Source organism: Amblyomma maculatum, chromosome 10, assembly GCF_055883805.1.
Source record: "Amblyomma maculatum isolate TAMU_Amacu chromosome 10, ASM5588380v1, whole genome shotgun sequence".
In the NCBI taxonomy this organism is placed as follows: domain Eukaryota; kingdom Metazoa; phylum Arthropoda; class Arachnida; order Ixodida; family Ixodidae; genus Amblyomma; species Amblyomma maculatum.
Window position 1 is genome coordinate 41,329,406 of NC_139353.1, and position 26,369 is coordinate 41,355,774.

Sequence of the window (26,369 nt, forward strand, 5' to 3'; positions counted from 1 at the left end):
GACTGTACCTCTGCTTTTAGGCACAAAACCGCATTTCCGAAAGTAAGTCTGGGCACCATAATTCCTTTCCATATACCACTCAAAGCCTCATACCTGTTGTATCCCCACAATGCCCTATGCTTCATTATCCCGGCATTTCTTCGCCATTTGGCCTTAAGTGATTGCTCATGCTTTCCAATGTATGCCAATCCTTCGTTTACCCCGAGATATTTATATTCTGCTACTCTGGGTATTTCATGGCCTTGCATTTTAAGACCCTGATCAGTTGAGCCGTTGAAAATCATCAGACCCGACTTAACTACGCTAAAACTGAAGCCTAGAGCGTCCCCTTCGTCTCCGCCATACTTAACTATAGAGTTTGCAATTCTTCCAGACTCTCAGCTAGCAGCACATTATCGTCAGCATACATCAAACCGGGGAGGCGCTGCTCTACCGCCTTTCCATCTAATCTATATGACAGGTTAAAACCTAGGTTACTTTCTTGTATCCTCCGTTCCAGGTCTATCATATAAAGCATGAACAGCAACGGTGATAGAGGAATGTCTTGTCTTAATCCTTTGCATACTTTGACATCTTCCGTACTTATTATCTCCTCGCACGTAATTTCTACCTTGTTATCCCGGTATATTTCCTGTAGGAACTCTATTATCTCATAACCGATACCTTCTTCTTTTAATATGTTCCACAGGAGTTCCCTGCTTACGTTGTCGTACGCCCCGTTTATGTCCAGGAAGGCCAAATACAAAGGTCTATTTTCCACCCTAGATATTTCGATGCATTGGGTAAGCACGAACAGGCTATCATCTAAGCGCCTACAATTTCTAAAGACGTTCTGAAGTTCTCCGAGTATCTTGTTACTTTCTACCCATGCTTGCACCTTTAATTTCACCGCCTGCATGGCCAACCTGCACATTACAGATGTTATGGTAATCGGCCTGTAGGATGTTATGTGCATCCTATCTCCTTTCCCTTTATAAATGAAATTCATTTTACTCTGCCGCCAGCTGTCCGGAATTTGCTTATTCGTTATTACTGTTTCCAAAGCGTTTAACAACGTTTCCTTACTTCTTGGACCAAGTTCATTAATCAGCTTGATCGAAATTCCATCTATTCCTGTAGATGTGTTTTTAGGAATATTTTTTTCTGCCTTTTTCCAGTTTAGATTGGTCAGTTCTAAGCTGCTTTGTATTCTGCTATCTTGTGTTGCTTCCTGATTTGCGGAGATTACTCTATCGTCGCTCTTAAATGACTCGGCTATAACTGATGTAATGTAGTTCGCTGCGTTGTCTCCCTTTAAACAATTTCCATCGTTATCTTGAATCCGGTCCTGCTTTCTTTGATTCTTTTTACCTAGCCAGATTATATGGTTCCAGAATTTTCTTGCTCCGCCTCTAGAGGCGTCGTGTACGTCAGCCATCCAGCGGTCGGTGGACTACTTTATTTTACTTTGGACGAGGGCCTGTACATCAAATTTCTTTTGTCGATATGATTCCCATTTCTGGTCGATTTCCTCCTGAGATACCTATGCTTTCTTTGCCTCTCGGTGATTCTTTAAAGCAGCCCGTCGTTGTTCAATGGCTTCCCTGATTTCCTTATTCCACCAGCTCCGTGGCTTCCTCTATCCATTCCAGTGGTTTGCTACTTTAACCTCCTTATATTTCCTCCTTATGAGTATTTCGACCTGTTCATAATCCCAGTCTTCCATGGGGCTTTTCTCTATTGCTTCCTCTATGTCTGCTGCTATCTGCGCTATTTGGTAGTCGTTTAATTTTGCGTTTACGTTTTGTCTAAGTTCCATTTCTCTTTTCATCAAGGGCTCTATCTGCAGACAAATACGTCTATGATCACTTCCCAGACTACACCCCCCTTCTTCGTCTATTTCCATTTTTGTGACCTTGCTATAAATTCCCTGCGACATTAGACAGTAGTCAATGGTCGTCTGCCTGTTGCGGAATTCCCACGTGATTTGGCCTTCGCATTTTGTTTCTCTATTTACTCAACTAGGTCTTGTCGCTCACAGAAATCTAGCATTAGCTTCCCGTTACAATCCGTGTATCCATCCAGATCGTCGATGTGGCCATTCATGTTCCCCAGCAGAATGATATCGGCCCCGTCTCCAAGCTGGCTTATATCGTCACTGAGACATTCAACAAGATCCTTGTTTTCTTGCCTGCATTGGTGTCCTGTTCCTAAATACACTACACCTAGCCATATCCTTATGCCGGAAATTTTTCCTGATACCCAGATGTGTTATTTGCAAGATGATTTTATTCTTTGCCAATTTGTTCCCTGGTGTATCAACATACCTACCCCTCCACACTTTTTTTCCGTTCTCGTTCTATTGCATCCTTCCCAGACGTAGCCTTCTATAAAAGGCGGATCTTCTAGATCCCTGAGATGAGTCTTTTCAACTGCTGTTCTATCTCTAGCCATTTCGCTCTTTTTCTACCTCCTTGCATGTTTATGTAGCTGATCCTAGTGTTACATTTCTTTTTGTACTTTTCTTTCCCGACCTCCTCCTTGCCATTTTTGGGGGCTCAAGAAGGGTTTTCTGGCAGGCTAGTTAGGTGCTTGTCGTTCATGATTACGCTGTGCGAAAAAACACAGAGACAGAAAACACGTACACACACAGAGCGCAGAACTTCCAACTTTTATTCGTAAAAGGCATGCTCGAAGCATTTTACGAATAAAGTTGGAAGTTCTGCGCTCTGTGTGTGTACGTGTTTTCTGTCTCTGTCCGTGTTTTTTCGAGCAGTTTAATTATGAACGATTGGGGCCCAACCTCCGTTATTACGCTTTCTTCTGCTTCACTTTTAACTACCTCTGTGCACGGAGTCCTCGCGGACCCCCTAAAAAAGTTACAGCCCTGCCTGCCAGGCGCCAGCCGATCTCTGCTCCCACCCTTCTGTTAAAATGAATGCCATTTCGCTGAAAAGCCCTACCAAAACCTGCTTTATGTATCTCCCTGTTTACCTCAACCACTTCGAAACGCTTCTCCAGGCTTAACTTTCTTATGTCCTGATTAACTGTCACCACGTCCTTTTCCAGCTTTCCGTTCAATCCTAGCACCTCTGGTACTGTGCATACAACTATCTGCGTTTGCTGTGTTATCTCCCTGATCTCGTCAACTCCCTTAGCTAAACTTTCCACCACTCCTGCAGCGTCACCATTTAGGACATCGTTTAGCCCCGCGGCTACTATTACCATACTGCGCTCTGCGGAATTCTTCAACAGCCTATTTTTACTCTCTTTCAGCACTGCCCTCATTGTTCTCCCTGGGAAGGCTCCAACCAACACTCTCTTATCACCCTTTACACGTTCCAAGATATCTCGCTTGCACCTGTTCATGTTAGAATCTCCGGCGATAAGCACCTGGACATTCTCTCTCCCTCTCCCAATCGTTGGCTCCTGCTTTCGGTTATCTGTGTCCTTCTCTCTGGGATTTTCATTCTTCCTTGCTTCTTCCTTTTTTCCCGACTTCTTAGTAGCTGCTTCTAAAAAATCTGTCGGCTCGGATCCGCCTGACCTACTTTGTTTATGCCTTCCATACGAGTGCTGGTCCCAGCCACGTGGCCCGCACTGGAATGTTCGTCCTCGTTGTTTCCAAGGACAAAATCCGCCTGACCTACTTTGCTTACGCCTTCCATCCCAGTGCTGGTCCCAGTCACGTGGTCCGCACTGGAACATTCGTCCTCGTTGGTTCCAAGGATAAAGTCGGCCTTTTTTTTTTTTCGTTTGAGGAAGCTGTCCTAGCAATTTGATTTTCTGCCCTTAACAAACCTACTTCTTTTTCTAAATAATCCACACGAGACACTAAACTGCCCTTTTCTCGTTCAAATCTATCTAGGCGCGCACTCAGCACGCAACACCGACACAGAAAGTCACTGCCTTCCGCTTCATGTGCAGAGTCAAAACGTGTTTCCTTGAGATTAACCTGCGCCTCACACTGAGTACACTTTACCTTCTTTTGATTGCACATCTTAAGCATGTATCAACTGAACTATTTCTATTACGAATTCTCAGAATATGCAAACTGCAAAAGGAAGACACAAAAACGACTAGCAAACACGCGTCAAAATAACTTCTGCGAATGCCAATAGCCTAGAAAAAAAAAATTTATCGAAACAAAATAGTTACAGAATGAACGCCGAGAAAACCTAGCTGCCGGCACGAAAAACCAGGCCGCTAGGACAAAGAGCTAAAATCTATTCTTTAGGCTGCACCTAACCTAACTAGCTGAAAACAGAATTAAGGTAATAAAAGAAAGAACTCATCTATTTGACGCTTTCAGAAGCTCCCGCTGTCGCCAGTCCGTCCGTTTCCGGTAGCCACGCGCAATCGGAGGAGCGATGGAACACGCGTCCACACCACACGGCTGTCAACTGTCACTCAAATTAACTCAAATGAAAGCGCAGGGCCTCTATCGGGAGAACCGCCGGCCGGCATGGCACGATCCGGGATATATCCGGGATCGCCCGACGACACGACTTGGTAGCATTCTAGTACACTGTAGCCCTTCTCTCACAGCTGGTATGACGTCACAGCGAGAGCGGCGCCTCTAGCGGGTGGCCGGCGTGGCACGATCCAGAATCGCCCGACGACTCGACTTGGTAGCCCACCTCTCGCAGCTGGTATGACGTCATAGGTCATCTACGGTTGACGCTTAAAGGCCAAACGTGGCACGTTCCGGGATTACGCGAAATGCTGCTCATGGGCGTAATATTGCTTTTGCAATAATGGAGAATGAAAAACGAACATCAGAAACTTTAAACATTAAAAGTTCTGTAGCGCGCGTATAGTACGGCTTAATTATTGCGTGCAACATTAAAGACTTCCGGGTACGGGTCGCCGCTGGGATGCTTTCACACCGTCGGGCATGGCTTCACAGTCACTTGTCCTTCCTTCGTTCCGTGTTTCCTTCTTTTCGAGGCGCGTAAATGCCGGCTCGTAACCAACAGTCTGCGTGCGCAAAATAGGGGAAGGGGGGGGGGGGGGGGGGGGGGGGGGGGGGGCTTGCGGCCAGACTTCTAGACAACTGGCGAGCCAGCAGAGCTCATGGTGATCGCTTACTGCCATCAGTGATCTCCCGTAAACGTACGGGCGGAACTTCAACGTGGCGCAGATGATCACGAGGCACTCCTACTCCTAGATGGTCCTCGAGCAATTGGCTTCAGCTCTTGAGAGGGACCGGCTAGCGTATGCAATAACTATTTCCACTACAGCGCTCCTCTGAGCAAGGACGGCGCCTGGCTCACGCTACTTCGGTATGAATTCCAGTACTGGGCGTGTTTATCAAAATTCCCGAGGACTGCTGCGGGTATAGTCCGGCTGATGAGGATGATGACAGACTGACATTAAAAAAGTCGCCAGGTCATGCGATACGTGCCAACTTACCGTGCCTAAGAGAAATGACAAGCTCAATATAGAGCAAATGTATCTTTCCATGAGTTTCCAGGCACTGATATCAGAGAATAAGGAATGATGGCTGTTTCTCGTGAAGGTTCCAATGAGACAGCCAAAGCATACAACATTATCGTAGGACAGTACTACATTGAAAGCTACAAGGATGACAGGGTCGTTTGATGTATTACCGTTTTATACTTCTATGGATAATATACAGGTATGCGATTCTACTCGCAAAGTTTTAACGCCCAGAGCGCAGCGCATATTACAAAAAAAAAAAAAAAAAGCGCGATAGAAATTGGAATCGGGAAGCTCCTTTCACCTAGAGCGACAGCCCATTTCGAATGCTCGTGTGACGTCACAGAGGATACGCGGCGGAGCGTCGTCTGCTATGCAGGCGGCAATATTAAAGGACACGTCTCTCTTCCTTTTCTTTTTTGACGATTGACACAGTGGTCGTCCATGCAGAAGTGCTTTGAAGATGTTACCGCACGAAAGTGATGTAGAGTAAGACATATTTTCTTCAGCATAAGGCACAGTCAGAGGGCTGCACGGTGATAGGTATTAGGTTCCATAGCTTATCGACGCACTGATCTCTCGCATATTACAAAGGCAACGACGCCAGCAGGGCCAAGAGTCACCTATCGTCGTAGTGTGAAATTTTGCGGCCCCGCAACGCCGATGAAACTAATCAGCGGACGGTCGTCTAATTTGTTTTAGTCGAGCGCGAAACTGACGCCCGATGAGTGAACGGCCTGAACAGCTGCGCCTGTCTGTAGCTTAACCATGTTAGAAAAAGGAAAACAAGAAGCTACACTTTACACCCCCTTACACTAACTAAACATACATAGAAAAGAATCCTGGGAAGCCCTGCTGCGAAGCTCGGACCTCGGGTGCCTCTCGTCTAAAAAGCTAGGGAAAATAGATAAGGGAGGGAGGGGTCAAGATTGGAGAGAGGAGAGATCGGGCAACGGCATGCACGCATTCGCTCCTTTCCGCGCCTAGATATTCCGGAGACCAAACGAAGCATATCTTGGTGTCGGAATCGTCATTGTTTCTAAAAATATTCTGGTGGCAGGGGGAACAATCCGTTATTTGATATGATTGCAATAGACAGCCATAGAGTCGGGTATTATATAGGAGCAGGTGGCATGCGTGGCGGCTGAGGCAATGGCCGCCATTTCTATATTGTCATCGCAAAAGGCGCTGGCACTTGGGGCAGCATAGCGCCTACGACGCCCACTTACTCGCGTCTTGTGCTCGAGCAGACGCGCTTTTATGAGTTCAGGAAGTTGTCGATTACCGCGGTGCGTCTATATAAATTTTACAATCCAGACAACACACAGGTGTTTCAGAGACGTCCCATATGGATTCCGATTATGGGAGATTGGGATGTCCTGTGGAAGTCTGTGGAAGTCCCAACAAAAACACACCAAGTGAAACCAGAAGAGACTTCCTCGGGAGTTCCCAAACGATACCGCTCTGGGTCTGAGGTGTTTTCGGAACTTATTGGGACATTGTTTAGAAGGCTTTCCTCGGACGCAACTAAATGTTACATTGTTATTCTTAGCCTTCTTCAGGGGCTTGTAAGAAGCATGCAATTATGATGTCTCCAAAGATGTTCTGTTTCCAGTTCTTCCTTATAAAAATAATCATGATCAGACGCAGCATTCTGTATTTAATCTGAGCTGGAATCCGGCGTGGCTGATGGGCAGAATATTGAGGCTGAGTTGAATTTTAATGGAAAAGTTGGCATCCATGCTAGATTTTACCATTCTCAATGTTATTTCTAGTTAATTATTTTTGTGTTGAACTAACGTTGGAATTATGGACTGATTCAACGCGTGTATGACTGGAAAATTTTCATATCAATGTGTTCGATGACCGTCCGTGTGCCGAATCAATTTTTGGGGGCGCTCAGCACTGCCGCAGGCTGTAAATCAGAGTTATCTGCATGCCTAGTCCTGTACTATTTTAGACACACAATGAATGCTATTGCTATGTAATACATATATTAGGATCTCATGCACACTCCCCGTTCCGCACACACACACAAACACACACACACACACACACACACACACACACACACACACACACATACCATGTTACAAAGCATAAAGCAATTTCCATATTAAGATAAGCACATCTGTACTTTTATATATATACTCCTCCAAAATGAGGCCCCGGTATGTACAGGTACTGGACCGCAGATATGCGAAGTTATAAAAAATATTCTCGTGAATAGTTATATACTTAATTCTTAGTGCCATTAAATAGGGTCATATATGCAACGCTATGATATTTGAGCCACTACCCCTCATGTGGTAAGCTGCATGTCATGTAGCATATTGCGTGGCCTTTTTTGCATATTTCCAAAGGAGGCAATTTCCATGTTTCAGCTAGTGCAATTGTGAGCTTACAGTTGTTTATAATTATATGCTCCGAAAAACCACAAAGGACAGTCAGTCAATTGCAATACCCCAACATAGAGTGCGTGCGTGCGTGTGCGTACGTATGTGTGTGTGTGTGTGTGCGTGTGTGTGCGTGTGTGTGTGTGTGCGTATGTGCGTGTGTGCGTATGTGCGTGCGTGCGTGCATTTGAGGAAACCAAAACATTAGGTAACGTTGTTGAGTATCGGAACTAGGGACGGCGCCAATTATTTCTAGTGCCCCGCCGGTGTGGCGCAGTGGTTACGGCGCTCGATTACTATTCCCAAGGATGAGGGATCAAATCCCGGCCGGCCTCGGCGGCCGCTTTTCGTCGAAGACGAAAAACAATGCGCCAGTGTGCTGTGCGATGTCAGTGCAAATTAAAGAGCCCCGAGTTATCAAGTCCTCCACTATACGGCGTCTCTCATAGCCTGAGTGGCTTTCGGACGTTAAACCCCGAAAACCAAGCCAATGAAACCAATTATTTCTAGCTGCAGTGACCACAGTGTGCCTTTTGTTTTGGCATTAAAGGGAAATTGTGCGGCTCTCGTTCATCCCTTTCGTGCGACATGGTGCATGATCCCAGAGAGTTCTCCTATGATGTAGTTAGCGTGGTCCTAGGTTAGTGTGATATTATGTTATGGGGGCCCAGGTCCGTTCAGGAGCTCGTGGCAGTTAACAGATCAGGTTCACGGACACGCGCACGCTTTTCTTTTCTTGACCAGCGGATCACGGATCACATACGCATACATCTTAAACAGGTCCAAAAAACCGTCCTACTATGACTTGATCCAGTCGTGGACTCGACGCCGGTGCAGGCGAGTCCGACGGTGCTAGAAGTCCAGTTGAGGCGAGTCCTACGATGCTCGAACTCCGGTTGAGGTGGCAGATGCTGGCGGCCAGAGTGTGACGTGGGATCCTGTTCACGCCCAGGCGTCCGAGTGCCCGGTAGCGCGGTAGGCCACGCTTCGGCGTCTGCGTCCGGCGTCTGCGTCGCTGTCCGGGGTACTGTGGTGGGTTACGCCCGGGTACTGCAACGGCACCAGTGCGGCGACACAAGTGCGGCAGGCAGGCACGATGGAGCAGTCTAGCTGCCTCCGGGAGTCGTTTGCAGGATGGCGAAGCACTGTGCAGCACCAGACCCCGGACCAAGTGCCCGGCCGGTGCTGGCGAGCCGGCCTATGCCGTCAGGCCCAGAACGATGAATTTCAACCGCCAGCGACGCCCAGGAACGTCCGTCCCGTTCTCCTTCTTCTTCTGCCTTGATATATAACACATACCCACGAAGGGGGATTAGCCAGGGTTCAGTGTGACTGCCAAATTTCTTACACAAACTGAATTAGCGCATTAAAGTAATTGTAAAATAAACAAAAACATAAGATTTAAGACTACAAAATTGATTGAAAGGAAAAAAAATACGAAGCAAAAATTTGGAAGTTTGTAAATTTGGAATACAATTAGCAAGGGAATCTGTCCGTAGCTGTGATGTAGTTATGTAAGTACTGACAAATTTGAGGCAGCGCAAATCCTTTCGCACTCGCACCGAAGGAGAGTAGAAGCGGGACCGACAACGTAAATCCCAAGCGTGCAATTGTAATTTCTAAATGCACCCTCCTCTGATGTGAAAACCTTCGGCCAGCGAGAAGGAAGTGATCAATATTTTCAATCTCACCGCAAGCCTCACAAAGGTTTGTGGGGCTGATCCCGCATCTACATAAATAAAGATTTAGGCGAGGTATCCTGCATCTCATGAGAGTAATCGTTACCTCACACTGCCGTAATTTGCATGAACGAACTCATGAGTATATGAGATGCTGGTATTCGGCTGTAGATAGCAAGGGATCATTGCATGAAGCGGCTATAGGTATTGATAACGCTGGAAACTGGACATTCCAAAAATGGTAATGTCAGGAATGGTACATGAAACAGATGCATCAAGAGCTGATTTAGCCACGAAATCTGCCGCTTCGTTCTGGAAAATACCGCAGTGACCGGGGACTCAGATGAAGCGTTCTCCTGCTCCGAACAAACTCACGCGCACTGGCTCGCCCCGCACGTGGCACACTTCACTTCTCGAGTGACTCGAGCCGACACGCGATCACCATGATCACAGTTAGAACATATATCCCAGAAGGGAGCTCTAGTGGACATCCTGCGGATTACCCTGTTAGGATGTAGGATCGAGGTGGGGGCTTAAACGAGACGTCCCCCGGAGTTGCCGTCTAATTGTCTGGGAAGGTGATCTTTATGCATCGCGTAATGTGAGCTCCTTTATATTTGATGTTTTAATTATATGAGAACATATATCTGTTAAAGTTTCCCAAGAGAATCAGCTCTTTGCAATTGTTGCTGTTGCTACTCGTCGGTATACGCCCCCATTAAAGCGTGTGCCGAGGTGCAAGCCACAGCTACAGTAAACGATGGCTAAGTTTGAATTACCCGCGCGAGATCACATGTGGTGGCGGCACGAAAAAGTTTTACTTTCCTTGTTAATCATGGAATTCATGGAGGAAGATGTTCTCAGCACACAGGAACGCAACAGTACACTAAAAGGCTGCGTCAGGCACAGCACGTGCCGTTCCTGCGGCCACGCCTTGGCCACGACGTCGGAGCGTCGGAGTATGGAGCATATCTTTCTTCCACCACGTTCTGCAACTGCAGTAAATGAATAGCCTACACATATTGCGCCGCGTCGCCCGGCTCCGTAAGCCGCTATCGCCTGTGGTGCAACAGTGCTACCGCTGCTACCGCTATCTCACGTCGAATAGAAATGTTTAAATTTCATTCCGCGCCTCTTCCGCATTATGTGGCGCCACCGCGGCAGTTGGAGAGGAGCCAGCCACAGCCAATGTGGTTCCGCTAGGCGCCCACCCAAGGCGAAGCAGACAGCCGGGTGTCACGGTCTTGTTACGAGTGTAGTTCGTTACATTGGGTTAAACTCACGTAGGCTTCCACGTGCGGTGACCTAAAAGACCGAGGAACCCGGCGAGATGGCTGCACGACTTTGCTTTGCCTATAGGACAACGGTATTGTACTGTTTCACACTTCGCGGCCATCTGTTAGAGCTCAAAAACGTTTCTGCACGAGTTATGCGCAGTATCATACGATCACAGTTCGTGATGCTGAACATGTGGCAGCGCTCCCAGCGATAGCGCGATGCCGATTCCGCTATAATCACGGCGCTGGCTGATTTCTATTTCATTTCCAGCTCCTGCACAGATTTCCCATTCGAGGCTATGCTTCGTCTAGTGTGGTAAGATACTTTTAGCGCCGCCGCGGCGCGCAGGAAAGCTACCAAGTTTTTCATTCTGATATTTATTCTTTTGTTTAACTTCCTCTCGCAGCCCACTACCAAGATGTTCATCAACGGACAGTTCGTCGAGTCTAAGACGACCGAGTGGGTCGATCTCATGAACCCGGTAGGTGCAACATACAACATACAAGGAGCGATTTCTGCCGTTTTGTACAACTAGATTTTCTGTGCATATATAACGCTACAAACTTATTACCCACTTTTTAGAAGACAAAAAAAAGTTAGACGTCACGCCACATCTTATCACGTTTAGCTCAGCAGTTGCAATGCATACAGATAAGCGGGATTTGGCTGCAAAGGCGTTACTTTGAATGCATTTCAAGGTCACGTGCTCGAAAGCTAGGAGCTTCTGCTCTTGAATTGCGTATAACTTGTGCCATCCGTGTTGCAGGCTACCAATGAAGTCGTAACCCGTGTGCCAAAGTGTACAAATGCCGAAATGGAAGCAGCAGTCGGCGCCGCAAAGGAGGCTTTCAAGACATGGTCCCAGACATCAATTTTGACAAGGCAGCAAAGCATGTTCAAACTGCAGCAGCTCATTAAGGAAAACATGGTAAAAGAAAGCAAATATGAGTATAAATTTCGATGGCACAACTTTACATCTTTGTGCAGCAACGACTCGCTGCCAACATCACAGAGGAACAGGGGAAGACTTTGGCAGATGCTGAGGGAGATGTGCTTCGAGGATTGCGTGAGTATGCTGTGCCAATAAAAGTGGAATAGTGCTTTCAGCCTCTGCCCTCTACCATTTCACAGAGGTTGTGGAGCACGCTTGCAGTGTTACATCGCTCCAGCTGGGCGAGACCCTGCCATCCATCAGCAAAGACATGGACACACTTTCTTACCGCATTCCACTTGGTGTTTGTGCCGGCATTACACCATTCAACTTTCCTGCAATGATTCCTTTGTGGGTGCGTTCCGCTTGTTATACTTGCCCTTCACCTTGAGGATGATGTCATTCCCTTTGAGCACAACCATTCCTTTCTATGCAGATGTTCCCGTTGGCTATAGTATGTGGAAACACCGTCGTGATTAAACCTTCAGAACGTGATCCAGGAGCCACAATGATTTTGATGGAGCTGCTCCAAAAGTGCGGAGTTCCTGATGGAGTTGTGAATGTGTTCCATGGAACGCAGGAAGGTTGGTGCTACACTGGTAGTCTTCATTTGTACATGACATTGTTAACCGGACATATAAACTTTTGCAGCGGTCAGGTTCATCTGTGACCATCCTGACATCAAAGCAATCTCATTTGTGGGGTCCGATGTTGCTGTGAGTTTGAGTACCGCACCTAGCTACTTGCGAAAAACTGGATTTGTTCTTAATCACTACTGCTGACCTGTAATTTGCTGAAACTGTACATTTGCTTATAGGGCAAGTTCATCTATGAGCGAGGCTCCAAAAACGGGAAGAGGGTCCAGTGCAATATGGTAAGTTTGCATTGCAACCATGGAGAGAACTTGTTCTGTTGGGTTTTGTGGCTTTATGACACATGAGCAACGCAAGCCACCATGATCTATACAGAGGAACGTAGAGAGCAGGTGGTCTGAACTCTTTTACTGCAATGGTGGGAAAGAATTGTGGCTCAGCTCAAACTTTCCAGTTTGCACCGAACATATTAGAGATATTTTGTAGCATCAAAAGTGAAACTTTTTTACTCTAGTGACAAACAAGCGGAATTTTGATTTAGGCCATCAGCATCTTAAGAGGGATCACAGAGGTTTTTACAAAAATTGTGGAAGTTAAGAGTAATTTTTACAATTTTGTAGCATTGTATTAATTACACATACTAGGTGTAAAGCCTACAAAGCTGGAGCCCTTGATTTGACTCAGAATGTCATTTCCCACACATGAGAGCTTCGCAGCGCCGACGTAATGGACATTAATATGCTTTGGTGTACTTAAATTGAGAAATACTGAAATTCTATAAGAAGCCAGCCAAACCAGCACTTTGCCGGATTCAACACATTTGAATAGAAAAGTTGAGTTAAGCCCAAGCCAGAGCCTCTTCCCTGTTGCCAAATTTTTGCCGAACTCTTGCTGTGGCGAATCACCCATTAGTTTAGTTTTTCTTTCACTAGTCCTTTAAAACATATATGAACCTTTGTCTAACGGATGGCCATCAATGTCAGCCATTTTATAACCCTCACAGGGGGGGGGGGGGGGGGGGGGGAACGTTTCTTGTGATCTACCAGTACACGTTATAAGTGCATCCACATCGCCTCACTCCTTATTTCTCTTCTAAAGTGCTTATAGATGTCACAGCCGAAATAAAGGCAGATGAATCATTGTGAATGGCAGTTAACCATGTGCCGCATTGCTTACAGGGTGCCAAAAACCATGGAGTGGTGATGCCTGATGCAAACAAAGAGCACACACTCAACCAGTTGGCAGGCGCTGCCTTTGGAGCAGCAGGGCAGAGGTGCATGGCTCTATCTACTGCCGTGTTTGTTGGAGAGTCCAAGGACTGGATACCTGAGCTTGTGGAGCGGGCAAAGAAGTTGAATGTAAATGCTGGCCATGTCCCCGGTGCTGACCTGGGTCCCGTCATTTCTCCAGAAGCCAAGAAGCGAATCTGTGACCTTGTTGAAAGTGGGATTCAGGAGGGGGCTAAAGTGCTTCTAGATGGCCGTGGTATTAAGGTGCCTGGCTTTGAAAAGGGCAACTTCGTGGGACCTACCATTCTTGCGGAAGTGAAGGTAAGCTTCATGGTGCAAACCACAACCAGTTTCCACATTATAGTGTGTGCACAAGCAACCTTGTGCTGATAAACAAAGTGACCAGTTACTGAACATAGAGGAAGTGTGCACGTAAGTTATACATTATGCTCACTTTTAGACAAACGTGAAGGCACCAGGAAATTTGTTCGTCTTATAGCCTGTCCTAATGAAAATGACCCTTTGACCCTTTAAAAAAAAAAAAAAAAAATGCTAGACGTGTCCGAATATAGGCTACGTGAAAACAATCAATACAATAGCCTTCCAAACTGTCGCATATATAGCGTTTATTGCACTGTGCATGAAGTGGGCTGAAACACCGAAGCATGAAACCAGCTGTGTTATCCTATTTGAAAATGGGGTTTGTTTGTTCTTTTTTTTTTTTTTACTGTTTCATCACTGTACCCCACAGCTGCGGCTATTTCTTCCATACGCCATAGGTAATGTAGGTAGTGCCGATATCTGGCCACGTCTGCACTGCGATAACGCACGTTGCAACGCCACTTCAGGTAAAAATGCGGCCCCAGAGTTTTTAATCCTCAAGTAAACGAGCAGATGCATTTTGCGCAAATGTGCCTCTCAGTTTGTAGGAGGCAGCGGCCGGCACTTGATGCACGTACGATTGTCGATGCTGCCCTACCTTTTCTGTACCGTCAAAAAAGCATGCTTCCATTAGACAGCTTCCTTGCAATTCTCTGCGATGGTGTGCAGAATACATTATGTGGGAGTGCACTTTCTTACACAGAAGCATGTTGCATATTCTTATTTCCCTGACAGTGTCACGCAAACACTCCCAGTGGTGCTGGGTAGGGCAGCCGTTGTTTGCGGTCTCTGCGAACAGTCATCTTAACCGAAGGACGTGTGAAACAATTATATTTAAGTGTTTCCTTTTTTACACAGTCCTATAGGAAACCAACTAATGGTGTCATGTTCATCTTCAAGAATTCATCTTAACCTCAACCACATTATAGCAGAGTCTGCTATAATGTGGTTCACATATGCATAGTTGTGTCAGTAGGTCGATGCGTCAGCTGCTGCCTAACAAGTTACCAGTCAGTAATCCTTTCGAAATAAAATAATTTGTGAGCACTCTCCACTACAGCAGCTCAGTGATTACGGCACTCAACTACTGAGCCAGGTGACTTGGATTAGATTCTTTCTGCAGCGGCTGCATTCCGCTAGAGGTGAAACGCAAAGCGCCAATGTTTGTGCAATATCAGTGCACGTTAAAGAACCCCGAATGACTGGAATGATCTGAAGCTTTCCACTACGGCATCCCTCATAGACAGAGTTGGTTTAGGTCATTAAGCCCCATAAACCATTTGCAATCACTTTTTCTAATTATCTGATGTTCAGTATTACAATGCTTCCTGCAGAATTAAACATATAGTACTCACAGATGGCTCATAAAATGAGCATGTGGAAAGTTGCATGCTAATGGTACTTGGCAAGTGCAAGTGTTAGTGTGCTTACCAAGAATGTAGTGAAAGCTAATCAGGTGTGTAGCTGCTAAATTGGTAAATGACATTTGCTGCCTTTTTGGAGATTTGCAGGATGTTGAATATGACAGTTACCCTTAAAAATACTTGATGTTGGCTATTGACTCGTGCAAATGTTACGTGGTAGCAGCATTGCAGTGCCAGCCAAACTGTTTTCTGTAATGCATCGTACTGAGAGGTTGCCCTCTTTTTTGCTATGTCACTCTGGTAAAATTGGAGCAGCAGGCTGATGTTCCAGAATGAAGTTTTTGCCACTAGAAGGGGGAAAAAGCTGTGTGCTGGTTTATGTGCTACTGCCTTACATAACAGCAGTGGCAGTCTGTTTACTTTAGTGGGACACTCTTTACTAACTACGTTCAACAGATGAAAGTTTTTGTTGCCTTGTGAACAGATGTGCAGAGCTCATTCCTGTGTTCCCCCGTAAGAGAGCCACATTAAGTATGAATTCTCAGTCAAGCCCTCCCAGTAGTGACAAGAGTATCTGCTGAAACCCTTTTGCCTCTCTCGTAGCCCAACATGCGCTGCTACCAGGAAGAGATCTTTGGCCCTGTGTTGCTTACGATGAATGTTGATACCATGGACGATGCAATTTCTCTCATCAACTCAAACCCTTACGGCAATGGCACTGCCATATTCACCACCAACGGTGCCACTGCAAGAAGATACACCCAAGAGATTGATGTGGGACAGGTAAGTTTTCTGGAGGTAAAATATAGCAAAGTATTTAGCTTGTAATTCTAAAAGCAGTTGGGCAAACCCATTTAAATATTCGAAAATGTTTAGCTCTTCCTTTGTAGTTTCCTTCTGTCACAAGGGAAAAAAAGCTCCCGAAAGCATTAGGTATAAGGCCTTCTATGCACAGTTGGTGTCATCACCATATCGTGATTAATCTTTATTCGTATTGCCCCTGGAGCCTTATTTAAGTAAATGCAATAAACTTGTTGCCGTTTCCAGATAAAATCAGATTCTGACCTCTGTTTACAGGTTGGCGTGAATGTCCCCATTCCTGTACCACTGCCTATGTTTTCATTTACTGGGTCCCGAGGATCATTCCTGGGTGATAACAACTTTTACGGCAAGGCTGTAAGTAAATAATAGTGACTCTCTTGATAGCTAGCACGCTTCTTGTGAGCCCTGCCTGATGTACCCTAATTTTACGTTTCAGGGAGTCAACTTCTACACACAGCTGAAGACAGTGACTCAGCTTTGGCGAGCACAGGACTCGACACACGCAAAAGCAGCCACCGTATTCCCAGTTATGCGCTGAAATGTACAGACATCACTCATCTCACAATAAACTTTAGTACAAAATGTTTTCAATAAAGGGCTTCCATGATGTAAAGTGGCCTAGGCGTCTGACACCAAGAAACCAACTTTGTGCATCACAGTAGTCGTCCTTATGGCCTCTACAGGTGTCAAGAACCAAATGCTGGTTGCAGGGAAATATAAGAGTTATTTTTCAAACTATGCACAAGACACAGATCTGCATGACCACTTCAGACAATACAGCACATGTTTACTGTACAGGCATTAACTGTGCTGCCTTCTTCATGAAGTGTTTAAAATTGTCACTTTACAACACTTTGAGGACAACACACACACAGTACGGTTAGCACATCCTTTTTTTTTTCTCCTAAAAAAACAAACAGCTTCACAAACTCTGATTTGTACTGACTGCCCAGCTTAGCTCCCATTCTTTCTGCGCTGTTGGCATGAGGTGTGGGACGTGGTGAACAGTCACACAGCAGCTGTCAGTATCGTGTCCCACCAAAAGAGAGACCGGAGCTGCACTGTCTGGCAGTAGTAAACTTTCTAGTTCCTATATCATACATAAAAAATGGCATTGTGTCTAAATCTCAATATACAAGCTGCACCATCCGATCCGAAAAGTCCCACATGGACGTTGGGCTTCTCCAGCCCACGCCGTCGTGCATGTGTATGGAAGGGCACTGTCCTTATGGCCTCGTGAGAGTTACTGGAGATTGCTTTGAGGTATTGTGACCAGTATTTAACGCTAGAACATCTGTGGTGCCCAAGAATGGTTGGGTCTAACACATAAGGCGAAAGAGGATGTGCCACACCGTCACATACTGCCATCATTCACTTTGCATTTGGCACCATGGATGTTCCTTGTCATCGCTCAACTGGTCACGGTACACAAAACCATCTCCCACCAACTCTAGGCACTCGGATCTCGAGCATGCAGGGTGGCACGATGTCTTGTCCGATGGAGTGGCCCGTGGCTAGGAGCCCGTGGCATTGTCCTGGTTGGTAAGCCAAGCGCTAGGCACCCACTGGGGCTCTTTTTCCAGAATGGCCACCTCCTTGAGCAGCTCGCCATAGGCACGGTCCAGATCCGAGTTGACGATGACCATGTCGAAGTAGTGGCCGTAAGTCTCTTCCATTTGACGTGCCCGCTCGATGGTCTCCCGCAACTCTTCCTCCCGCACGGGGACACCCTGGCGGGCGCGGTGCTGTCGAAGCTTCTCCAAAGATGGTGGTGCCACAAAGACCACGTATGGCTTCAAGTCAGAGTGCTTCAGCATCTTCAGAGACTGCCAAAGAAAAAGGTAACAATGAAGCACTCGAGTATTGTGCGCCCGCATTTCTCTGCAAAAATGCAGTACTGTTCCCAGTAAAATTGGAAATAACTAGCTACATCAAAAAGTTCTTGCTCAGAGTACACAAGGCGCCATTTGGAGAATATTTATCTTGATTGTAGCCTGCACTGTTTTATTAGCAAAGCCATGCTGCGAGGTATTAATGGCACAATATTGAGCAATAGGCCACAAGACGATACCAACGGTAAAGATTACTTTTCTCTTGTAGTGAGATAGCTACTAAACCTGACGCAAAAGCCCAGACTATGCTTAGCAGAGAGTAATCTCGGAAATTTCCAAAACCACTGCAGATACAGGCACACTGCATTCAATACACCCAGAACTTCAGCTGCACCACAGCTGCTAAGAGCGCACCTGTGTGAAGTAAGATTCACAAATGAATATGAGACAATAGCACAGTTGTCCTGCATGCAGCAGTGCAGTGAACATGAATAATCACTTGTGTCATGTCTACATGTTTCTGGGCTTGGCAAGGAAGCATTCATACCAGAAGTATGCAAACATTAAATGTTCGTAGCAAACTGAACAATCTGCATACCAGTGCGGGTAGTTCAAATTAAGGACGAAAAGCTTTTCCACTAGACACAACTATAAAAGGAACAACGATATAGTAGACAGATGTTTTCACCTATCATCAGCATAGTTTGACCCTTTCACACTCTATGTACACAACTGTGTATGTTTCAAACTCTCAGTTTTTTTTCTAAGAGTTCAACTATGGGCCGTCCAGCAGGCCTGGGGTACGCTCGAAAAGCACAAGCCTCACAACCCACCACAAACGGGTCAAATGAGGTAGTGCAGAGTAGGGCATAACCCCGGGTCGACGCTTGGCCAGCGTCACTACGCCTTAACCCGTCGTTTGCTGGCTCCTTAATAAAGTTATACATACATACTCTCTAGCTAGTGCTTTTTTTCTTTTGAGGATTATTTCGCATCCTTCATCTTGTCATTACTGTGCTTTCTTATGCTACTAGTGAACGCAGCAAAATATGTTTCGCGAAATAGCCACATTGGTAGCACGTCTTCTGCCATTTTGTTGCTGACACATTTTTCCACCTATACCAATTTTTTTTAGTGTTAGCTTAAATGCAGCAGTGAGCCCCTAGGCAGGGCTGTGTGTATATGTGATGACAACCAGCTGTGCCACTTGTGTAGAGCGGGACAGGCCAAGAGAAAGGGCTAACTGAACCGAGACTGGGTTTCGGTATTTCATGGCAGCGCGAACAGATCTGCTTTGCTGGCCACTGCATGAGAGCATATACTATCACAGCAGGCGATCACCTGGTACATTTAACTGCCACAATCTCGCGCTGTGCAATGCATGTCATCAGCTTCATCAGCTTCCATCTGTGCGCAGAGGTCCAAATGCACCACTATCGCATTGCACCTCTTAAGGTGTTTTAAGTGGCCCAAAAATTTTATACTGCACTACCACTATATAAAAAAATGTAAATTGGGTTATAGGGGAAAAAAAGGTGCAGTATCAGTCACACTTTTGGGTGAGCACCTTAACTGCCCTGCAAGGGAGGAAGGAGGGATTCAAGGAAGAAAGAGCTGCCTCAGTGGAGGCGACTACCTTGGGATCTTTAACATGAACTGACATCGCACAATACACGGACGCCTTTGCGTTTTGCCTCCATCAAAGCACAGCCGCCGCGGTAAGCTTCGAGCCTGGGTACTTCGGTTTAGTAGCCAAGCATCTTAACCACTGAGCCACTGCAGCGGGTACTACTAAGGTACCCAGTTACCAATTTTGCCTATCTTTGCCTAAAGTCTGACCTTAAATCAAAAGCACTTGAAAAGCAATGTGCTAGCAAACATACTTCACATTTGGCCAACTTAGCTAAATCGGCTGCAATTCTTTTTCTGGATGTCTTGTGTCATGGGCATCTTTGGAACGTGAAGTGATTTCAAAATCCCTGCAGCGTTGAGTTCATATATCGTGATGTTTGAATAATTACAGTTTCCAACAATTTTTACAGTTTGTCACAATAGTTGTACATGCTTGCAAAAATTGACCATTGGTGTTATTTTTCATTGGAACACCAATCGATTGACATCATTAAGGCCTAGATATGACATTAAAGCCAAAAAGTTCCTTGTTTGCAATCTAAGTAATAAATGGCACCTCAAAAGGGTTACATGCCTGTAAGGGCCTCCAAGCATTAAATAAGGGAGAGGGAACAAAGTAAAAAAAAAATATATATATTTCGTAGACTAAAAAAACGTGCTTACAATCTTTGGTTAACAATAGCAGTCAACGAAAAGAAATCACCGCATTTACTCAATTAAAACCAACCCCGTTTTTCATAATCGCAATTGCCAAAAGTGCGAGGGGCTGCTTAGATATGAAAAATCTGAACTACCCCTCTCCCCCTTCCGCTTTTGTGGCGATATTTTGATGAGATGGGTGTGAGAAATAACAGTTTATTTGACAAATGAACTTGTCAAACATATTCCACAAATGTGATTAAAGTTCGCATGAACTTCACGCTGCAGCAGCCAGCCCTCTAGAATCTCGTCCCAGCTTCCTTTACGGCTTTCAAACAGCTGACACCAACCAAAGCAACACTGGTCTGTGAAACCTGCCAAGTTCCACAGAACAACCATAGATTCCAGATCCAGGTAACGCTTTCGGCCACCTTTTGGCTCTCTGTGCTGCCAGCTTTTGTGTTGCATTGGAATGCACCAACACAATAAGCCGCAGATCACGTCTGGGAGTCCACGCCACCTCGAGACTGACGGCTCAAAGCTCGACAACTGAGTGATCAAGTGCACTGCTTGCCTCGTCTATGCGCTCTTCCTTGCAAAAAAAGGGATGCTTAGACTCACAAGCAAACTTTTTTGTTAATTGTTTTTTGTGAAGCCAGAGGGGGAGGGGGCTTAGAATCGCGAAAATATGGTAGTATATTACAATTTGAGCTAACACTCACGTGACGAAGCAGTTTACTCGGTGCTGTTATTGTGAAGCACACTGGAAGGTTATAGGTAGGTAGTATCTCCTTACTGTAGGAAGGAGTGGCGTCAGTGGTCAATGCTCAATTATGGCCCAATCTTTGGAGGGGCAAGGGGACCCTCGAAACGAATACAAAAGTAGCTCAAGCAACAACGCGAGCAGAATCATCCCTTCCAAGCTTCCTTGCAATGCCTAAAGACAAAGCGCCTCTTGCGAAATGCCACTATAAACACAGCGTTCATGGCGACAGATAGCCTGCTTAGGCCTTGCATATTGGTTTCATCAAATACTGTCGTGAACTCAAGGTACAAACACAAAAACAAAACAATGTTGTTGGATGTCCCAGCGCACGAGGCACGTGGTACAACTGCACGAGCTGAATGTGTGGACAATGCTTCTGTCATACGCATTTTGTCCAAGGTAACCTAAGATACATGGCATTTATGGCCTTTAGGTTGGATGAAAATTGAGAACTATCAACGTGATACTTACAAAACAGCTACACCATTGCATGGGGGTCGCAACTTTGCCCGTTCCGCTATGCTGCACAAGTCTGGCTGCTTCTGTGCGTACTACGTCTCTAAAAACGTGAGGATTGTTACAGTCAGTTACACTACCGATTGTCGAGTGTGTTGAAGTGCGGCACAATGATGTGTCGCACAGCGCTGCACTTCAATTTCTGACCTAGCAAGTGTGCAGCGGCAGCTCTCAATGGTTGTCAGGGCAATGATTTCATATTAGGCCTAGTATTATCATGCAAGGGCTTTTTCTACGTGCTGGCAGTCAATCCTATGAGGAAAGAGCAAACCAATTTATGTGACAAATGTAGACTACAGCTTTTTGCAGATGTTGCAATCTTCTGCCGCAAGTTTAGGTGAACAGATTAGGTGTCTCTTGTCATGTTATTTGTGTGTGTCCAACATGAACAGCGTACCAGAGAATATTAATCCAGCCACCATTAGAGAAGCATCTATCATGCAATCCAGGATTGACCACCCCCATGGACACATGACATTTATTAAGAACAACATCGTCCATACTTCCCGACCAAGGCACCAAGCTGCTCCTCTACTACATCAGTCCTATGCAGTAGATGACACTGCCCATTCTAGCAATACATCTTGAACACTGGCCCATCAAGTCTGCTTGCTCATATTGTGTTTAAAAGAATCAAACCAGATGATGTAACACCATGTCTCACCTGTGGGTGCAGGTTCAGGACGCAGACTTTGCCAGAGTTTACAACACTCCGAATGGCATCAAGGCTTGTACCGTAGTAGTTGCGCTCGTATTCTCCGTGCTCCACAAATTTGCCCGCCAGGATGTCAGCTTCAAACTGGGGGCGGCTAATGAAATGGTAGTCTACCCCGTCTATCTCTGAATCTTTTCGCGGCCGGCTGGTGTCTAGCGAGGAAGTAACAAGTTTCCAAAGTTACACAAGGGTTTGCTTTTTTTTTTCTTCTCATGCTACCCACAGATTAGGACACAAAAGATTTAAATTATGAGCACTATTATAGTACAGTTTAGCCCGGTTATAACAAATTCGGCTGGAATCGGAAATAACTTCGCTGTATCCGCTATTTTGTTATACATCAGGGCTGAAAAAAAAAAAAAAAGGAACAGTTGCCGACCGAAAATTCTGACCCTTGATTTTTTGGACATGCCTAATTATTCCGCATTCGCGGCACCACAGCATGCACGATAAAACTTATGTGAGCCCCTGAAAGAATTGCTCCAAAATCGTGCGCGCCTCCACAGCCCTTATCGCAGTGCTATGCAGTAGCAGTGGTGCCTTTTCCTAGACGGCCCCGCCGCGTTTTGAGGGCACTTCACTGCATGGACTGTGAGAGCTATGCGGTAAAGCAGCCTGGAAACGCTACAATTCAGCGAATCTGCCATGGCAGGTTCCCTTCCGCGGCTGTACCTCGTCTAAGTGCGCGCGTTCGCGCGCCACGTGTCAACGTCAGTACAGCCATAAAACGAAGGTTGCCGCCCGTAGTCTGTTTAGATATTGCGCAGCAACTCAGTCAAGCATCAGAATGGGCACAAAGCTGCCAACCCCCATCCGCCACTATGTGCCACTCAGAATTTATGTAAAGCGATTTTTCTTTACAATTTAATTTGGCGAACGCTTCCACAGTCCCTAGTGAGTCCGAAAAATCAGTCATCGACTACTGGCAAATTGATTTATCACAGCTAGGAGAAGTGGTTCCAGTGTTCCCTGAACACGGTTCGTGAGCGCCGACATCAGGACTGCGGCCTCCACGTCGTCCAGATGCAAAGCTAAGTTTTGCTCCGAACTCCCAACATACATCCATGCAGTGTCAGCTGCTGCGGTGGTCACCAGCCTGCTAGACCCGACATAGCTGAGAAATCAAGGATCAACAGAGGTACCGAGCCAAGCTATGCAGTGAAACAACCTTTCACTTTGTGTGGATACCGCACATGCGGCAATAATTCGGGTTTCGCTCTTATTTCGCGCAGAAATTTCTCTGAAAGGCATAAAAGTGTTCAAAGGGATAGATTATTTTTCATTTGCTACAACATCTCTGCACTATAATCTGCTGAGACACTTTTATTACTTCGTTCAACACAGCCAAGCTGTGTTGAAAATGCAAAAATGCGAGCGGGATAATTGAAATCCCTTCGTTATAATCGCTATTTCTATATAAGTGGCTTTGCTATAACCGGGCTAGACTGCAGTAGCCTGAGCACGAACATCATTCAATTACTGAAATAAAAATCATTCATGGAGGACCTACAGTCAGCAACACAGAAAGTTGCTGCTTTGTCTGCTGTGTTTATAATAAAATGTTTTCTAAACTTTGACAAAAGCAGGATGATGTTCACATAATGTATGAAGAAATGGCAGGAAAGTTGCTGCAACAAGACTAGAAAAAGCCCAATTTCATTCCGAAAAGGCCATGCATAACATAAACAGATTGCAAGCATGCTCTAGTTCCACATTTAATATAAAAGTGCTTCATGCTCTGTCTGCACTATAATGCACGTGACTGCACTCTGAATGACTCACTCCTGCAAGGAATAAGAATGCGCCAAAACATGCTCATGAAAATTCAGTGGTTACTGTTAAAACTCGATTGAGAATGAAGCATGCCTAAACTAGAATAATCTTCATTTCATAGCTATTTTGTTGCCTCTGCCACCTCCTGCAAGCACAGAACCAAATATGAAAAGCTATTTTTGCATGCTGGCAACCTTACTGCAGCTGCAGCTGACCACAACTCATTCCCACAATAACATACAGTTGCCATTCATGTGGTCTGCGCAGATGCTTTGAATGCTAAAATCATAGCATTCTTCCTGAGAGCTAGGAAAGATGTGGGCTGGTTATTAATATGCAACCACCACCAGTTCCAGTTACAAAAAAGGGAAAAACGCAAGAGGCTGCTGTTTCACTTCAGAGCTGCCATTCAAAAAATCAGATGTGTTCAACTTAAAGCAGACACTCACAATATGTCTACCTACTCATTCATAAAATGCTAATGCTGAGCCTGCCACTATAGCTTCAAAACAAGACTGCAGGTTTTAGCTAAGTTTTCAAGACAGATAGTCTAACTGTAAGAACCTCCTAGCATTATTGTTCTTTATTAGCTCACACTCCAGTTATATAGGGGCAAATTTAAAAAACCCAAACTCACGAGGCACAGCAGCTGCAAAGCGCTCAGTGTCTTCCATGAGCTTTTGACGTAGCTCGTGCCTGCCTATGTTGGAAGGTCCAACAAGCACCACAGGCCGCTTGCAGTTTGGCCGGGGATAGTACAGCGACACCTCCTCGTACGTTGGCACTGGCTCATTTGCTTCGGCATCTGCGTCATTGTCAGAAACTATGCGTCAACAGAGCAAGCACTACAGCAACACTGCCACAAGCTGTGGCGACGAGAACAAAGTAGTACTTAGTGTGGTAGTGTGGTGCCTGTACATCTGAAAGCACGAACTGGTCAGCTGAGGTACCACATTTCCCGAGTCCGCCAAAACTGTACCGCCCTCTCTGACATTTTTCAAAGCAACACTGAGGACAAACTGAATTTGGCACGTAATGACTGATTACTGCGTGCTAATAGTTTGGTTTGGTTTGGTTTGTGGGGTTTAACGTCTCAAAAAGACTTAGGCTATGAGAGACGCCGTAGTGGAGGACTCCAGAAATTTTAACCATCTGGGGTTCTTTAATGTGCAGTGACATTGCACAGCACATGGACGCCACTCCGTTTCGCCTCCATCGATTGGGCACAGTAGTCGAGCGCCTTAACCACTGCGCCACCCCGGCGGGGCACTGCGTGCTAACAATAACCCGGCTAATTCCATAGAAAGCTTTCAGAAGCTAGAAAGTGCCAAAAAATAAAATATGCATGTAACCTCACAATAAGCCGTTTTCATATATAAACTGCATCAATGTTTTTTTGTCCACTTATTGATTTCTAGGACTAGGCAATGCCACTGTCACTGTCAGTATCACAAATTTGAGGCAAGTGGCAAGAAAGAATACTGCATCTTTAACACCAGGTTTCTTTGCAATACAAAGGCACCTCTGCTAAGAAATGAACGCCAACACAGCCATAAAAAGTAAAACAATCAAGTTTTGTCCGAACAGAAGTCTGATGAACTTGCCCCGCGTGCCTTTAATTACTTTTAAATTAGTGGTACGAATGTCTGTTACAACTTCAATGCACCTAATGATCACTTCAGGACATGGAAACAGCGGTCATTGAATTATCAAAGCAATAATGAAATTAGATACAGTCAAACCTCGAAACAACGAAGTGCGACTTGCAGCCAAAAATTTCTAAAAAGTCGCGAATTTTGTTGCGTCGAGGTTCCCATGTGTTAGCTGCCCAAATAAACTAATAGGATCGTGGAACACTGCTAGTAGATGCGAACTCGTAAATTACGAATTAAGGAGATAAATAAGAAATTCTAGCAATAATAATGCTAACAAGGGCACCCCGTGTTCTTTTGTATATCAGAAGCGTAATGAGTGATAGCAAACGGACGCGAACGCATCATTTTTCTTCGTGTGCGCAAAGCAAAGAGCGAGTGCAGCGCCTAGTACACTCCAAGCCACCACCAGATGTCACCCCTAGTAACATTATTATAAAGCCCCTCAATAAACTAAAAGTAGCGCCATCTCCTCTCTCCTCCTCCGGCAGCGCCGCTCCTCCTCTCGCATTTCGACCGTGGCTCCACCTACGGGGTGCGCGACTAGCGCGCGCTCTCCGGAGCAGGCGCCCTTCACAGCCGTCTCGATCAGCGCCGCGCGTGCGCCGATCGAGGCGGCCGTGCGCCGGGTCTCACCAGAGCCTTGCATTTTGTCACAATGTGTTCAGGTTAAAATATTACTCACTGCTGAAACATAATTACCGAATGTTGACAGGGATTTCCTGCCAGAATAGTTTCAGCTGTGAGTGT

At 45.7% G+C, this 26,369-nt stretch overlaps 2 protein-coding genes across 4 annotated transcripts in view; one reads left to right on the plus strand and one right to left on the minus strand.

Annotated features, from left to right (window-relative positions):
• Positions 1-10,667: 10,667 nt before the first annotated feature.
• Positions 10,668-16,707, plus strand: LOC146176256 (putative methylmalonate-semialdehyde/malonate-semialdehyde dehydrogenase [acylating], mitochondrial). Its single transcript, XM_084582575.1, has 13 exons — positions 10,668-10,862; positions 11,045-11,089; positions 11,181-11,255; positions 11,541-11,702; positions 11,762-11,840; positions 11,906-12,060; positions 12,142-12,289; positions 12,357-12,421; positions 12,523-12,579; positions 13,477-13,848; positions 15,876-16,055; positions 16,350-16,448; positions 16,531-16,707. Exons 1-13 carry the CDS (start codon positions 10,827-10,829, stop codon positions 16,630-16,632), a joined length of 1,575 nt encoding a protein of 524 aa, XP_084438701.1. The 5' UTR covers positions 10,668-10,826; the 3' UTR covers positions 16,633-16,707.
• The window catches only part of sdt (MAGUK p55 family member stardust), a 55,042-nt gene continuing 45,314 nt past the window's right edge, over positions 16,642-26,369 (minus strand). For all 3 annotated transcript variants that reach the window (XM_084582572.1, XM_084582571.1, XM_084582574.1), the window contains 3 exons: positions 24,605-24,772; positions 22,144-22,346; positions 16,642-17,920 (listed from right to left, as the gene is read on the minus strand). In XM_084582572.1, the coding sequence (XP_084438698.1) occupies positions 17,609-17,920; positions 22,144-22,346; positions 24,605-24,772 (683 nt within the window). In that variant the 3' untranslated portion in view covers positions 16,642-17,608. The remainder of the gene's footprint in view (positions 17,921-22,143; positions 22,347-24,604; positions 24,773-26,369) is intronic.